The sequence below is a fragment of the Hippoglossus hippoglossus genome, chromosome 19, assembly GCF_009819705.1.
Source record: "Hippoglossus hippoglossus isolate fHipHip1 chromosome 19, fHipHip1.pri, whole genome shotgun sequence".
Lineage (NCBI taxonomy): Eukaryota > Metazoa > Chordata > Actinopteri > Pleuronectiformes > Pleuronectidae > Hippoglossus > Hippoglossus hippoglossus.
In genome coordinates, this window is record NC_047169.1 from 14,273,764 (window position 1) to 14,291,507 (window position 17,744).

The 17,744-nt window shown below is 41.8% G+C and overlaps 1 protein-coding gene and 1 long non-coding RNA gene across 3 annotated transcripts; both read right to left on the reverse strand.

Moving 5' to 3' along the window:
* Positions 1-6,723: 6,723 nt before the first annotated feature.
* Positions 6,724-9,682, reverse strand: LOC117753295 (tripartite motif-containing protein 16-like). 2 transcript variants are annotated; one of them, XM_034571274.1, is made up of 2 exons: positions 8,037-9,682; positions 6,724-6,730 (listed from the first exon to the last, which is right to left on the reverse strand). In XM_034571274.1, the coding sequence occupies exons 1-2, from the start codon at positions 9,680-9,682 to the stop codon at positions 6,724-6,726; spliced, it is 1,653 nt and encodes a 550-aa protein (XP_034427165.1). The 2 variants fall into 2 exon arrangements, with proteins under 2 accessions (XP_034427165.1, XP_034427164.1); XM_034571273.1 differs by lacking the exon at positions 6,724-6,730 and having other exon boundaries at positions 7,992-9,682.
* A 50-nt stretch (positions 9,683-9,732) lies between these two features.
* LOC117753150 lies at positions 9,733-11,091 on the reverse strand. Its single transcript, XR_004612214.1, has 3 exons — positions 10,969-11,091; positions 9,944-9,945; positions 9,733-9,743 (listed from the first exon to the last, which is right to left on the reverse strand). It is a non-coding gene; the product is annotated as an uncharacterized LOC117753150 (long non-coding RNA).
* Between the last annotated feature and the right edge of the window lie 6,653 nt (positions 11,092-17,744).

The window sequence follows — 17,744 nt, forward strand, 5'->3', positions numbered from 1 at the left end:
TTAATGGGAAAAGCTGTTATCAGAAATTAAAATCTTTTAGTAATTCCGGCTCATTAATGGATCTGGGTGTTACAGACACTATTCCCAGCCCACTGTCAATTGGTCAGCTGCTTAATGTATATCTGCTTCGTTAATACATTTAATAAAAGGTGCAAGCTCGTGCACGTAAATACTTGCAAGGTTGAAGTGAAATATGATTCCTCCTGAGGTGTTTTTGTGCATCTAATCAGCAAGCTAAACATTCTCTTGGGATTACTCAGATGAAAAACAAACAAACTTTAATATTCTGGTTTGAATGAACTCAGCAGCTACGTTGACGTCTTTTGCTCGTCACCGCAGCAGCGAAGCATTTTGATTTCATTACTGCACCCGACTGGCTTCTTCTCCGTAGCGATCGTGGTCAAGGCTCAATTTTATTTACGATCTAATGAGGCGCCCGCCATTACGCAATGACAGACAAAGCACGATCCCTCTGAAATGAGGGATGGTAATGAAGGCTGACGGTTCTAACATGGTCCGATAGGGTTGTTAAATTATCCAGAGATAATTGTTCATTGACATTGATGATATTGTTCAAAGAAAAGATTGAAATGGAAAAACTGAAGTTAGAAAAATACTTTCGAATTATTTTTCCCATTTTTTCATGTTGGTTCGGTCTCCATTTGTGTCCCTGAACTCCCACTCACATACTTCCAGATGTAATAGTTTACTCGGGTGTCATGTTTACATCCGTGCCGATCAAAGAGCCATTTCTCTTTGTAGACAAGGAGAGGGCCAATGGATTCACAGGTAGTGACACACATGCACCAACACGAACATGACCGCTCACAAAAACAAAATGTGACTTCATGCTGTGCTCAAGACGCCATAATTCTACTATATCTTTCCTAAGAAAACAATAATTTATATTACCTTTAAATCAGCAGTTTTTATTTTTATTTTTTATTGCAACAGCAGAACATGTTAGTGTTTGGTATCTAGACTCCGACTTAATCATTCCCCCAGATATTATTACATAGATATACTGGGAGTGATGAGCAGATATCTATAACCCCCCCTCGGAGCCTACAGGTGGATGCAGGGGTGGTGGAGGGGCTGAAGTAACTGGCAGCAATTCTGACGCAGCAGCAGGACAAGCAGAGGGAGTGATGGGAAATGTTTGCAGCTTAAGTAGACGGCCAAATTGAGTGGGTGTGTATTACAGATTGTGAAGGGAGAGGTATGTCACATGACTGGAGCAGCGCAGCTCGAGTCGGCTTCCTGAACGAGCTCGCAAGCATCGCTCCATATATTGTTATATTAGTCAAAGTCCAAGTGCAGCCACAAGGAGCAGTCACGAGCAGCGGATACGAGCCAACACGCTCCATTTCTGGTGCAGACAGGCGGATGACTGCTGTGGAAAAGAAGGCAGGTAGGTCCACATCTCAGCCCAGTGAAAATCCAAAAACAATTTCCAGCTCCAGCTTCTTGCATGACCTCATGAAGCGCTCTAACATGACAGTGGTGAAACAGCTCATTTATCATCATGATGAGAAGATGAGCTGTTTCATTGCTGAACTAGAAGTACTGCCTCACAGTGAGAAATATTGTCACAGGTCACAGCCCCCCCCCGTCTGCTCCTGAGTTATGGTGTGAAATATTTACCTGAAAACTCACAGTGCCACTTTGAATTGACCTTTGACCTTATGGGCATAAAATGTCATCCTTTACTTATTCTTTGACAAGGCCAAAAACATTTTTTCTTTAACATCAAAATCTAATCAATTCATCTTTGAGTCCAAGTGAGCGTTAGGACCAGATGTAATGAAATCCCCCCTGGACGTGCCTAATATATTGCCTTTTATAAGAATGTGACGTCGCAGTGATCTTGATCTTTGACCTTTAACCACCAGATTCTAATATTTTACATCCATATGTTTGTGGCAGGTGTTGAAATTCCCTGGAAGCGTTCCTGAGAGAAAAGCCTGGAGACAGGTGGACGAACAGAGGCACACAAATGTGAGCAGCTGCGAATATAACCTGAGCTTAATATTTGTGACTGCACATCAGGTTAATTGGAAACTTAATTCGATTTTGTTTTATTTCTGCACTTGTAATTAAAAACTCTCCTCCTGCCTGACGTTCTCTCAATACCCGGGATGTGATTTGTTTGTCAGTTGGCAAAGTTGATGATGCACTTTAGTCAAACCTGCACCCAGCAGTTTGTCCAAGGTCAGAGATGAATCCCATTAACACAAATCTATCAAACTGTGAGCTCTGTGGAGTTGTACAGGCAGGAACAGTGAATCCCCCCCGAGCTGCAGATGGTGTTTCTGCACGTTCTGACGGCAGATTGCAGCAATGTACAGTTTTATTTTCACTGCTGCCTCCTCATTCAGAAATCTTAAAGATATGGAGAAAAAAAAACATGTCACAGTGACCTAAGAGATGCAAAACATTTCAGCCGTTTAGCTATAAGATGCTCAGGTCCTTTGAGGTGTGGGACAAAAGATGTTATAATTAAATGCATTCACAAGGAACATAAATGACTCATGAATCAAAAAGGTTATTTTGACAGGCCATTTGATTCACATTATATATGAATACCTATTTATATATGTTTAAATCCTCAGTCTCTCTTCATCTCTGTCTGCCTTGCACTACCTAATTTATGATCAGATATGAATTTAGCCATGTGAAAATAGAAATATAAAGTCTGTTCATTATAGTGGATTGATGGACAATCCATCAACTTAAGCATGTATGTGACACACAAGGCACAGAACACAATAGTAGATTTATAGAACACCAGAGGTTTTAAAAGTGCAGCAGCGAGGCTGTAGTATTCATGGTGCCTCATTACGATGAAGCTGCTGCGTCAGGTAGAGATCGGTATTGGAGCACACTAACGTGATGCTAATAATAGCACGTGGAACGCTGCCGTGAACTCAGAGAAATGAGAGGGAAAGTGAAATCTCCCGGCTACAAATGCTGGCATCTGACGCTTTTACCGTCATTTGGAGCCAGCGGCAGCACAGTGGTGATCGTGGAGTGGAGCCACAGTATCAAGGTCCCACTGGTACATGGGTGAGTCAGACTCAGCTTTCAATCGTAATGTTTCACCCCGTTTTTAAAGCATCAACTAACTTAATTACATCAAAATGACATAAAAAAAGTTCAGTCCATCTGTAATTTCCTCTGAGGACTAATTGGTTCCAGGGATTTTGGGGCTTAATTTTGTCCTTAGCCAGCAGGTGACTTTTAAAGTGACATCAATTATTTATTGCCTATTCCTCATTGAAAAGAAAACGTGAAACCACACAGAAAACCACACCATGAAGGTGTGGAGGAACTCACATTAGATTAATCCTGCTTACTGCATGTAGTTCTCCACAAGTCCTGTTGAAAACTGCCACCACGGCAATGACTCATGTTTTCAGGTTGCTCATCCACTGCAGGACAAGACAGAACCATATTGAGGGAATCCCATCAAATTTTGTACAAATGTTCGCTTTGACTGATTTTTGTGCTCAAAGGTCAAAGTCACTATGAACCCACAACTCACATTTTTGGCCAATCTCAAGAATAAATGTGCTTAATTTGACAATGCACACATTTTACAAAGTCTTCACTATGTTTATTATGAATCTTGACAGACATGGACATAAAGCGCAAAGTATTCATTGTGATAAATACTAAAATGATTAATGGCTGAATTATATTTAGCTGCTTCAGTTTCAGGGCCTTGTCATGTTGCCAGCACTGTCCCACCATCCTTACAGGGACACGAGTCATTAGCTTTTTAAAACACACTGTACCACCCATGGGAGGATCTTTCCACACTACTATCAGTTTGTTTAGGTCTGTCCTGAGCTCAGTCTCAACACAGCTCTGACAAATTAAACAGTACATTGTGGTAAATCTGATTATTATTATAGTCCCCCATATCCCATGGAAATGTTTCTTACACCGAATTGTGGCCTCAGCTCTAAAGGGATTTCCATACAAGAGTAACTACTACAGGCCTTGTATTGTAATTGAAGGCTAAACAATATAACAAAGCAATATTTGTACAATGTTGGTGCCTCTTTGACTTTGGTTCAGTTTCTCTTTGAGCTCGTTGTGACTTTTTGATCCTGAGTTACCTTCCGCAAGAGACCACTGTTATTACAGGAGATCTGGGTGTCTGGTAATAGCTTAGTATTCTTAACATCTGGTTTCCATAATCCAAAAATCCGCTGTAAAAAACACACTTTTCTGAATGTTGGTTTGTAAGTGGATAATGTTAAAGAGGGTTAAGACAAGTATGAAGGTGCTGCAAAGAGTATATCTCCTTGTTTGAGGAGTCCACACATCCCACCTACCATTAATTGCACATGCAGGATACTGTTCAGTAATGCATGACATCTGTGTCACTCTTTTGCCCTTTTAACCCTCACATATGTAGGTATTAGTGCTTTGTATTTACAAGAATCTGGTCAAACAATCCATCTGTTCCTTGATTCAGACAAACATCACAATCCTTAAACAAAGAAACAAAAGCAATCAGTTCCTTGAAAAAGGTGTCCTCTCTGTTTGAGAGGGACAGCTGGCAGAGAGCGCATCTCCTGCTAAATACCTGACAGATTTTCTGTTGTGAACTAGCTACAGGTGTTGTGTAAATTTAGCTGCAGATCCAGGGACTCTTAACTGCGATAATTAAGGATAATTATGCTTCTTCACAGGAATTGGAACCTGGGGACAGTGTGAAGAAAATTTTCTCGGCAGGGAGACGTGCACTGAACATGCGGTGACAAACGCGCCGTGTTTAAATAATTGTCTTTTCTCTTCCCCCCCCCTATATTCCCTCTACAGTGTCCCCATGGACTGATACTTTTGTCTAGAAAATCTTTGCTAATGTTTAATGCAAATCTTTTATCTTGATTAAGTGATTAAAAAGTGATAAATTAAGCCTTTATTTTTATGTATTATTCCAAACCCTGCCTTGCAGGGCTACGAAAATGTATAATGCAAAAAATCATGAATCATGAGGATATATTGTTTATAGATATCGAGGAAGAAACATAAATTTGAGTAAATCATTATAATTAGTTGGAAGTGATTCCTGCTTTCGGTCCTGGCTGTTTTAAGGTGAATCTGCTTAATTTATAACCATTAAAAGACTCCTCTGCAGTAGATTGTGGCTCAGCTGTACATCCAGTCCATGTTGAGTCTCATCCCTCCTTGACCTCTCTCTGACCCTTTCTCCTCAGCAGTGAAGTCAGGCGCACAGACAGGAATCCTTTTAATGCTATGTAAAGACAATCCATGAGCAATAAGCTGGAAGAGCATGGGAATTCATGACAGCTTGGTTGTGCTGTGTGGGTCTATTTATGTGCAAAGCTTGTATTTGCGTATGCGTGTGTATGTGTGTTGGGGTAGACAACTGAGTCAGCAGGGGGACTCGAGTTGTCCCAGAAGGGATAATTGTGGAGGAAACAGTCACAGCGTTTCTCGGATGGTGTTGTTTGGCCCAGAATCGATGCACGACATCCCAAGCCTGCTACTGTAGCCCAAGACTGCTCATGACTGTTATCCCACCCTGGGCAGAAGACGAGCGCCGGGCCCGTGGTGACAAGCAACCGCCACCATCTGTCCTGTGCTTTGTGCATGTGTCCTTGAAAAGACAAATTATACAGATTCATGCAGGAGTATGACTGGTGAGCACAATAGAAGCTCAAATGATTGATCATAACCTCGTTCCCTCTGCTGAGGATTTCACCCCGTTTGTTTGTTTATAAGCAAGAATACACAAACACTCCTTAACAGACGACCTACTCTCCTGTGTATTAGAAGGATGTGATGCCGGAAAGAACCCATTTCTGTTTCATTTTCTTTTACATCGCGAGACATTGCATTTTTCAGCATTTTCACCACTTCTCCAGGGAATGGATCTTTATGTAAAATATCAGGCACATAAAGGGAACCGATATCTATGAGTGAAATTTGGTGCAGCTTAATTGAATGTTAGGGGACTGTAGGACTTTGGCGGATATTCGCTCTACTGAGTGCCATTCTAGTTTTTAACAAGGACCCCTTCCTTTAAAAAATAATGGTCTTACACTAAGGAAATAATGAAAGAATGTTAAAAACTGAGGTAGAAACAATACACAAAGACTGTCAACTATGAAATTCTTATTAACTTTTTAGGCATCAAGCTTGATTGAGAATCAGCAAGCTTGAACTTCTAATCTTACTTAGTAGCAGTAGTACATCAGGATAAATCAGGCACCGTTGTGTGATCTCTTAATCCAGTAAAGAAAAGAAAGAAAGATCTGAAAGATCTTTATTTTTATTTTGAGCAAACAAGTGGTAAGTTTCCAATGAATGAACCTTTGGTGTGACGCTCTAACGACTCCCCTCTAACGACTTAAGCTCTTAAAGTATGAAGGCAATTAAAGTTCCACAGTCACTAAGAAGACTGTTGAAGTCATTGAAACATACTTCTACAGACAAATGTAATACAGATGAGAATATATACATTCTTATAAAAAACACTACCTAGTTTTTTTACCTTTTTAAAATAGCAGCTTCAAAATCATTTTTAAAGGTACACAAACGTATAAACAGGGAGAATGGCATGTCTGTCATTGCCACAGCGCTCCCTGGAGGCCTAGAACTGCACTATGTAGCTCTGGTGTACCGTGCTGGAACTGTGCAAGTTGCTTTATGGCGTACGTCACACACCAACAGCCAGAGCCTGAGCTAGCAGCTAGCTTTAAGAGACGACTAGCTTGCCATTCTCAGTTTGGATATCATCGAAGAGCCACTTAAGAAACAGAAGAGGGCATTGTTGAAACAAGGAAGAAGAAAAGAGAAAGTGACTAGAATTAGAAACAGAACAAGAGTGAATAACTTAAGACAAAAGATGCAGGACAGATGCCGACCTGGCATTCTTGTTGTTATTGGACAAGTACGCCACAACCTTTGCTTGTTTTCTATGTCTTGTGCTGTTTTGCTTGATGTTGGGCTGCGTAAGTGAAGTTGTCAGCTTGTCAACAAATGCACACGTGTACAGCTGTGTGTATGGGGAAGCCGAGACCACGACTCATAAATTACGGCAAAATTAAGCATCCCACCTCTAGAGGGAGCCTGAGTATAGCCGAAACATCATCCTATTTTTTGTACAAATATGAACTGCAAACATAAACAGTCCCTCCAGTTTGCAAAGAAACAATTTACACATGAGCTCACGCAACAATAATCATCAAAACATTAAATAAACTGCATTTTGGCTACAACATACATTTTTATATTGTGTGAAGGTATTATTAGGGCCCGAGCACCGAACAGTAGGAGACAGTGGGAGGCCCTCATATGGTTTATTTACATCTCAATTAACACATTGAGCAGAATCTCTTTACTGTATTCAGTGGGGTTGAGCCACCAGGGGGCGCAGCAGGAGCAAGGCGGCTCAGATGTTCCTCAGGTTTCCTCTCGGCTTGTTCTGCAGCTGCTCTGCAACACTGAACGATCCTCAGCTGCAGATCTGTGACCAAACATCCCATAACACTGATGCTCTGTAAATCCAACCAGAGTGTCGTTGGTCTGTTGGACATGTTGACGCTCTGAGTTCATTGATCATTTCATCAGTAAAGTCTGTTCAGTGACTCTTGTTCACTGATTTCATGGACACACAATCAGTTTGTTTCACCTCCAGCTCACATGTGGAAAAGAAAAGAACAAATAATCAGCTCATTGATGAGGATCAGGATCAGTACAGGTTCTAAAACATCACAGAACCTGATTTCTACATTGATTTAGAAAACAGCAGCAACATTAGTTCTTTCAAACACATTCATGTCAGTGTATTTATAGATTTCTGTCTTTACAAAGTGAGAACTAAATATGTGTGATAAAGGAAGGTCAGTGTTTGATTGATAGCTGATCTCTGCGCGGAGCAGAAACGTCACCACGGCGAACTTTGATCAACAAACATGGAGACAAAAGAAGTTAAAGATTTAAACACAGAATCTAAATCACTGCTTTTAATGACTCGAGTCTATTTGAGTTTAAACAACTCAGCTGTTTCTCCATCCCAATAAACCCCAACTCCAGCATGGAGAGGCTGAGTGAATGTGGTCTGGACTCTGAGGAGGAGAGTCATGGTGTCAGAGACGCTGTAGAAGGACAGAACACCTGCACTGTGATCCAGGTACACTCCTACTCTGGAGGACAGAGGATCTGACACTGGAGTGTGGATGCTGTTGTAAGAAAAGTTGTAACTTTTTCCAATACAAGATAATAACCAAGATTTGTCATTTAATCCAAATCCACATTCATCTGAGTTTCCTGCTCTTCTGATATTCTTGTATGTGACTGCTACACCAACTCTTCCTCCTCTCCTCATCTTCACCTCCCAGTAACAACGTCCAGTCAGACTCTCTCTACTCAGGACCTGAGGCCAGTAAGTGAATCTGTCTGGGTGATCAGAATAAGACTGTTCTTCTATCATATGTGTTACTTTTCTGTTTCCCTCAGATAATAACAGCTCTTTGTGTGCTGTGTTTGGATCCAATGTGATTTCCTGTGAATATTTTAAGAAGTCAGCTCTGGTCTCTGGCTCTGGTTGTGGCAGTAAAACATCCACTTGAGACACAATCTGTAAAATCTCTGTCTCTGTCTCACTCAGAATGTCCTGTAGTCGACCTCTGACCTGTGACACAGCTGCTGTCACGTCCTCAAAGTTCCTCAGAGGACGGATCCTGATGCTGGATGAGTGTGTAGATTCACTGAGTGGTGACAGTGAGGGGTAGTTGTGTAGAAACTGGTTGTGATCCTCTGTGTCTGAGAGCTGCTTCACTTCATGGTCTTTCCTCTTCAGCTCAGTGATCTCCTGCTCCAGTCTCTCCTGAAGCTCTCTGACTCGACTCACTTCAGTTTCCTGCTGGGATCTGATCTGCTGCTTCGCGTCAGAGCTTCTTTTCTCCAGCAGACGGATCAGCTCAGTGAAGATCTTCTCACTGTCCTCCACTGCTTTATCGGCAGAGCCATTGACGGCCTCCTCCTCCTGTGGAAGCAGCTTCACATCTTTCTCTCTGTCCCGGACTCTCTGCTGGATTGTTTGTCTCCTCAGCCCGAGCTCTCTCTGCCTCTCAGTCCTTTCTGCTGCAGCTGACACTGTGTCGTGGTCTTTATGTTCATCCACAGAGCAGAGATGACAGATACACTGCTGATCAGTGCGGCAGAACATCTTCATCACCTCATCGTGACGAGAGCAGATGTTCTCCTGGAGCTTCTCCGAGGGCTCCACCAGCTTGTGCTTCTTCAATGGAGCTGACTGAAGATGAGGCTGGAGGTGTTTTTCACAATAAGAGGCCAAACAAACCAAACAGGACTTGAGAGCTTTCAGTTTTCTCCCAGTGCAGACATCACAGGCCACATCTTCAGGTCCAGCAGGAGCAGCTTGGAGTCCAGTCTTCTTCAGCTCCTCCACTAAATCAGCTAACATGGTGTTTTTCCCCAGGACAGGCCTCGGTGTGAAGGTCTGTCCACACTGAGGGCAGCTGTAGCTTCCTCTCTCCTCCTCTTTGTCCCAGTGGGTGTTAATACAGCTCAGACAGTAGCTGTGTCCACAGCCAGTAGTCACCGGATCCTTCAGTGGATCCAGACAGATCCAACAGCAGAATCTTTCTCTGTCCAGTTGATTTTCTTTCTGCTCCATTTCAGCTGGTGCCAGTGACTGTAGAATAGTTTCACTTCCTCTGAACAGAAACAGATCTCTGCTGCTCCCTCTCTCCTTCACTTCGTCTTTTTACCACGTTTTAACACACTATTGAAAAGAGCAACAGTATGGTCTTACCTCTCCTCACCAGTGTTGCCACACTGTTTAAATGCGGCTGCCTTTGTTGCCACACTGTTTAAAGGCGTTTGCGTTCTCTTATTATATTATATTATTAAAGAGTAAAGTTGTGTTTTTATATACCACTAAGGCACACATAATATGTGCCCAAGCACCGAACAGAGTGGGAGACAGTGAGACAATGAGGCCCTATTGAAATTGAAAGAATTTTTATTATTATTATTATTATTATTATTATTATTATTTCCCTTTGGGGGGCTTTTTCAGGGCCTAGACATGCTCAAAAAATCATGAAACTTTGCAGGAAAGTCAAGGCCTACGGATATTTTACTATTCTGGAGTAATTTGAAATGGGTGTGGCAAAATGGCTCAACAGCGCCCCCTGGAACGCAGCCCCTAGGTTTCCCTTCGACCCATCTTCACTAAAATCGGAACACAGGTGTGTCAATGACCAGACAAACAAAAAAGGGGCATTTCGAAAAACACAACAGGAAGCCCGCCATTTTGCATTTAGTGGCCATTTTGGCCATATTTATCATTATGTTTCACAACGTGTTCTTGTGCAAATAAGTTATTGCCGATGATAGGACCAAGCTAATAAAATAAAATATATTTTTTTATTTTTTAACAATTTCTATTTTATGAAGTTATTCTAAAAAGAATTATATAATAGCACACAACAAAGCAAATTAACCTTTAGAAACCTCTGAAATTGATAGAGAGGATCTTTCTGTCGCTCCATACTAATGCAGGTTTCATTGGCCAACATTAATAAAACCATATTTCAGATTCTGTCCAGCAGGAAAGGGTGGAGATAAAATTGAAACTTTAAAAAACGTGTGTTAAAAGCAGACAGATTAACAGAAGATGCTGCTGCTGTGAGGAGAAATGGCAGACAGACATAAAAGGGGAAGTAGCAGAGTTCAAGTTGAGTTTTGATTTGTGTCAAAAGTCAAACCTGCCGTCTGATAAAAATTCTTGTCAGTCTAACAGAGACAGTATCTTTGGGTATCTCAAGGTAATTTGGTGGATACATTCTACAGACACACACATGGGCTTTGAGCCCAACGTTGCTGCTTCATGGTGAAATGTGTGGATAAGGTGGTGGGAAACAGAGTAGGAGGAAGACAAGACCAGATTTAAAATACTTAAAGGTTCTGAGTCTAGAATTAATTGACATCTAGTTGTGAAGTTGCATGTCGCAGCTGAATACCCCTCACTTCACCGTCCCCTTCCAAACATGAAAGAGAACCTGTGGCAGCCTGCAGTTGTCATAAAAAACAGACTGTAAAAACATGGCGGCCTCCGTAGAGAGGACCCGCTCCCTATGTTGAGATAAAGTATTTAAATATAAAACAACAAGAAAACAACAATTTGTACAATTTAGATTATTACACACTAGTGAAAACATCACCAGGATTATTTTCTATTTAATTTCTGTCAAAAGATCCCTTTCACCTGAATCGTACACACTGGACCTTTACGCACAGTCACATCCTGAAACCTGGTCTCACGTCAGCAGCTAATGCAAAGAAGAGATGTGATCAAACCAGAGGCAACTCCTGAAATTGATTCTGGTCCAGTGCACTGCTCAGCGTGGCATCAGGTTCTCAGATATGGATGCAGCGACAAAGTCTCATCATGAAGACGTGCTGCAGGCTGTGATGCTGCTGATCCATTTCAATCTAGGTCTTACTGAGGACAACACCTTAGCTCTGAAGTTTAAAGAATGTGCAAAGAGAAAATGATGAAGGCAGGTCAGTTACTCTCAGTAAGACTTTCAGTCCACCTCTTGCCTCAGGAAGAAGAGTCATAGACTCCAGGTTCCAGCCACAGAGACAAGCTGTGGATTTATCATAAATAAATCCAGTGAGAAAGATTTTTGAAAAAGTATTTTAGCCAGATCCCAGTGGATGGCATTACACTGGATGTGAGATTATAACACTTGGTGACGGCTACGTCACTGATCTGTTCTGCCTGCTGTGCGTCTGCTCACAGGGGGTCTGTCTGCTGCAGACACATTACGTGAGCTTTCTGGTACAACTTCTGTATGTCCTTGAATAAAAGTGTATTTACTCAACTAAATGCCAGGATTGGTATGAAGCCGCGCATCTTCCGCTCCTGCAATTACAATAGAAACCTTGTTAAAACGAATGAATGGATTTAGTCAACAGAAACACCAGGGTGCTTTTACTTTGGAATGGTTTGGAATCGACATTTAGGATTGTTTCACACTTGGTCCATTTCAGCACCTCAAATGAACCGAGAGTCTCAGTACAGATCAGAAATGCACAGGGGCAGGCCCAGGCAGGGGCTATTTGATCGATAAATATCAAATGACTGTCATTTGGCAAAGAGAAAGCAAAGGACTGAGGAAGGCAAGTGATTTTTATTCATGCTCCTTGACTTGTAGGTCGTTTTTATGTTATATCTTGAAAGCACTTTTTTCTATGTGCTTTATTATGTATCTCAATACTCAGGCAGATTCCTCATGTGAAGAAGTGATTCTGTTATTCATTTTCCTATGACTACAGTAAATTGCATTATTCGAGGTAGATCCCATGGACTTCATGTCATTGTGGGAGCTGTTACGGAGAACCACGACTAACCGCAAGGGGCCTTGTTTAGCTTTTTCTACTATGTCTCGGTGATGTATCCACAACACAAAGGCTCCCTGTATGTGGATCCATTTGAGGCTCAGAAAGAAGCAATACAAAGAGCTGTGCAGTGACCAGGTAGAGGGGCCACGGTACAGAGAGGGTTCACTGACTTTTGAATGAGGGATTATGCTCAGTAATTGATGTGCTCTTTGGTACACTGGGCTTTCATGAGGCAGCGAGGCCTCGACTGCTCCCGCTGGTCTTGTGACATTATTGGACCCCGGCATCGAGGGGATGATGCATCACGTGGTGTTATTGTGTGTAAAGTAAGTGAATGTGCTTTGAATCCATCAGTTCAGATAAAGAGATGATCGAACCGTTTACGCATCCCTCTGTTTTTGAACTTGATTCCAGTTACAGTGGGAAGGAAGAGGTGGATGTCACGTTTAATGAGCGGGGGGGACACTACCCTCTGACTGCAGATAGGCCAAAGGCTAATCAAAGAAACAGGCTGGTTTGTTGCAAGAGCTGTTCATCTGAAAAAATAACAACAGATGGTTTGTCCGGGCTTTGTCGTGTGTGTGGGAAACCACTAGCGGTATGTTTTTAAACAAAAAGGAAGTTCACATTTTTCTGAATGATTGTATTAATTGATGAACCTGCAGAACTAGATCTCCACATCTTGTTTTCCCCGCGACAAACTGCTCAGATGCACATTTTAATTATCACGTTCGTTCCCCACATTCCACTCATCGCTGTCTTGCTGAACCATAATCCTTTTCCCAAATGGACACCAGGACTTTATCTGCAACGCCCAGGGTAATCCTCCTGCACGCACACGCACACGCACACACACACACACACACACACACACACACACACACACACACACACACACACACACAAAGACAGACATCATCATTTCTTCCATTTCGTCCTTTAGAATTCAGAGTAAGCTCCATCAAGTATGTGTTTTTTTTTTCATTGTTATTATTTTAGTATTCACTCAGCAGCGGACAGGGGCCGTGGTCGGTGTCCCGGAACAGTCTGGACTCTACCCCTGCAGCAGAGGCCCTTCATGACCTGCTCTATCGCCACACAGTGGATGAGATGTGTCGGAGCGTATCGGCTGCGGGGGCTTGAATGGCTTTGCGGATGGAGACTGGTAATAAGAGAGTGAGGAGACGGCGCGGGGAGAAGTTAAAAAGATCGTCTCTCCTCTTTGATGCTCTCTCCTCTGCGAACCCAACACTTCCATCCTCACTGTGTGTGTGCGTGTTTACCTGAGAGGAAACAGAAAATAGGCTTGGAGTTCAAAGCAGAGTGTGGTCACAAACAGGGCTGTTCCCCTTTGAGATGAGCCTGTGCTGTGTGATTGTAAAGTGGGAATATGGTCTGAGCGGACTTCTCTGAAGTGCAGCAGGGTGAGAGCGACTCCTTCATCCCTTTCAAAAGCTCTCCTCTGGAAGGATAAGAGTCTCCTCCAAGCAATGCCCTCCCTATGGTTTGTCTGAGAAGCCAGAGTTCGATCCCTCAGGCCCGCTGGCAGCACTTGTTGTGCACAGTGGTCGCCTCAGTTCAACAAGTGTGAATATCCTGTGTGGAGTTACAGTCTCGATGGACTTCCTGTCTAGCCGTGAGTCAATCGATGGGGTTTGAAAAGCCGCTGCAGAGAGGCAGCTGCAATTTTACCAGGGAGAATCACTAAAGGGCAAATTCAAGCAGCGACAAACAGGAAATGGAGGAGTTCTGTTTAGATTTTTCTTTCAGCTGGGCAACATTTCCAAAGATAAAGTCCTCAATTGAATCTTGACTAAAGTGATGATTAGTGTTGTATGCTAATCACTGCATGCCCCGAGAGTGGTGGCTGGCAACTGGTGGCCCACAGGTCAACACTGGCCCACCAGATGGTTTTGATACCCAGATTCTTTTTATTTCAACATATTGGACTGACAGACATTCATGGGTGTTGTGGGTGCACATCTCCGTCATGGCAACAACATTTGCAGAAGCACTTCCTCTACAAACTAAAAGCACGATCTATGTTTTGTTGCTGCAAGGCTTTATATGGAGCTGAATTAAATAGCTTTTATTCTGAAAAGTCGTAAACTTGGGCCTGAAGTCTAATCTGAAACAGCCGACATGCAATGTTTAAAAAAACAACAGCAATTAAGTAAATCATTCAAACTTGTATATTAACTACACACATGAACAGTAATAAATTAATTAGTTTAACTTCATGAAAAATATTTGTTATAAAATCCGGTTAAACATGGACACATGACGACGGCTGCATTGCAGATAAACCAGGTAGGATGAACAAAGATTTCTAACTTCACCATAGACTGTTTAAAAAGCTCTGGACACAAACAATATATTGTAGAACTGCTTGAGGTGGACTCACTAATGATAAGGAATTTCATGACTCATATAGGTAATATTCTTTGATTATGTCCTTGCTCGTCATCTTCTGGCTTTGAAAAAAATTGGCCCACAGCGAAATATACTGGCCTATACGTATAACTTTTGATGTCAGATGAGTCACTGCTCATATGAAAACCCATTAAAATGTCCAGTGTTCGAGGAGCAGGTGCATGATGGAGGGGGGGGGGAGTTCACAGTACAGTCGTCAATCAGACTGTTGTACTGTTCACACTACACAACTTGCTGACTTGTAACTGCTGCAGTTTGCACAACACTTGCCTATCATTGTGAAACTGTACAGATTGTTTATAGCTGCTTAGAACACCTGTGCAGTGTATACATTGCCCCCCCCCCCCCCCCCCCCCCCCCGTTGATTTTTCATGTTGAAATTCGTATTGAAATGATACACAAACTTTGAACGTGTTTTTCCCTCACAACTTTAACTTGTATGCTCATTTTGATGAGATTTGGAATAACTGCAGTGTGGACATAATAATCTTCATGAATTTATTGTTTGATGAACACCTCCGCTAAGGTTGTTTTGTGGGCTACTTTAATTCATCTTTTATATCTTTTAAACATAATGCATGGAGAATAATCTGTCATGTTTTTATTGCCGTCATGGTTTGTTTCTTGTATAGTTAATGTTACTGGTCAGCAAATTAGTGCCGTCGCTTTTTTATTCTCTTGTAAATCAAATTTTTTATTGCAGTGTGGTGTCCCTGGATAAATAAAAGTTAGATACTCTAGATACAAATAAAACATTCTCCTGGATTCGTTTTTATTTCACTGTCTTGGGGCTGTTTGGGATCCATGTAATAATTACATTTTATGGAGTTTGAGCAAAGTTCAGCTACTTAACATTCACCACAGCGAGCAGCAGGTCAGGAAAGGGTGCGCCGGGTCGCACAGGCCACAGAAAATGAATAATGATTCTGAATCCACCTTATTCAGACTTTACAACACCGCAAGCACCAGGATTCTGACAAACAACTGCAGCACGATATTAATTCACTCAGGTGTAATTTAATTTAAACTGTGCAAGATTTAAATTTAGTGTGCAATCTCAATATCAGTGTTACCTTGGGGTCTAGCTCTAAAACAATTCACAAAAATAGTTTAGATTGAGATACTATAGCTATTGAGGTAGGGGCTCAGTTGCAGTTAGGCATCATGTTTTGCTACTAATGTAAAAGTAATAACTGAATAAACTTTGTTTTAGGGTAACGGTAATGGGTTGTGGTTGGGTTATGGTTAAAAGCCTTGGCAATGCAATATGTCAGGGAGTGTCCTCACAAACACAAATGTATACCGCCTCTGTCCTTGCTTGGCCCTGTACTCAGGCGACAGATGGAGGTGATAGTAAAGTTTGCAAATAAAAGGTTTGGTGCAGCCCGATTGAACTCAAGCGGACCTTTGGGGCTTGGTTGGAGGTATTTGCTGGTATTCTAATTCACACTTAATTTAATGACGCGAGAAGAAAGCTGGCAAACAACATATTTTGTATCGGTGTGTGTGTGACCTGACCAAAACATTTATTAACCAGAAATCAGCTGTGACTCTTTTCAACAACTAATTTTAGTTTTTGTTTTTAAGAAATGTCTTCAGATTGGAGCATTTGCATTTTAATGTAAAGATTTATGGTCTGCATAGCTGTGAAACAAAGGCTGCCCGATGATGAACACCACCTGGAAAACTCGAACAAGGTCGGCGTAAAACAACATGGCGGCGAACTGTGACGGCAGAGCTGAAAGAGATGGGTCTGACAGGGGGAGACACGTAGCCCAGGACAGACCCAGATGGACAAAGGGACAACAAGGACTAACTAACTAAAACCTCCTCCTCCCTCAACATGTGAAGATGTAAAAACTAAAACATAGAGGCCTAGGTTCTATAAACTTGGATATATATATATTTATATTTATATTTATACATCTGTTCATTAGCTTTTATCTAATAAATGTTTTCAGCTCTGTTTACCCCTGAAACTCCAAACGAATTTCACCCACCCCTCCATCGGCATAGTGGTATATTTTTTTCATAATCTTTATTTTTGGGTAAATTATCCCTTTCAGAGGATAATCTTCATGTAAATAATCATTGTTAATCTCCCAGAAATAACACTTCTGTGAAAATGTGGAAACAACACAAAACAAATTAAATTCAGAAGCTTATTTTATGTTGACATCAAACATGGACAAGCCCAAGAATAATGAGATCGATGCGTTATCCGAATCAGAACAGGAGAGAAAAGGCTTCAAGGAAAAGGACAAACAGACCAGTTTGCCCAGTTGGGCAAATGCACGTCTGGCAAATTTCCCCACAACCCTTAAAAATGTGCTTTTCAATGAAGAGCATCTGGGACTTACTCCCATAATAAGTTAGTCCTGAACGGAGTTGAAAGGAAATACGATCTGCAGTTGTATTGGTTGGAACTGAACTTAGAGTATCAGATACACACGACCAAATATTATGATCAGGGGCCGCTTGGGTGGTGAGGAGCTCTGAATTCATCAGGGGGCTCCTAGCTGAGCAGGAAGGGGAAATATAGATAAAAGAAAAAGGAAAAAATAACAATTCGTCTTAGAAAGGATTTTGGTGAATTAGACAGAGCTCCATGCCCTTGTTTGGTGATTTGATTATAATGAAGTGGTCCAAACTCTGACATGTTTTCAGTTGGCTTCAGATCTGGTTTTTGCCAAGAACACATCACATGATTCTCATCATTCCTACACTCAAGTCATCCAGTGAGACCTCGAGCCTTGAGAAGCGGTGAATGTCTCACACATTTAATCATGTTCTCTCTTTATTTGCTCTAATGCATTCATTTAATGAGTCAAAAGTTAAGCTGTAAACTTTTTTCTAAATTTTCACTGCTGCGATAAAGTCCCTCTGAGAAT

Excerpts from the sequence above, each read along its gene's own strand:
- LOC117753295 (XM_034571273.1), bottom strand. The coding sequence starts at position 9,682 with ATGGAGCAGAAAGAAAATCAACTGGACAGAGAAAGATTCTGCTGTTGG.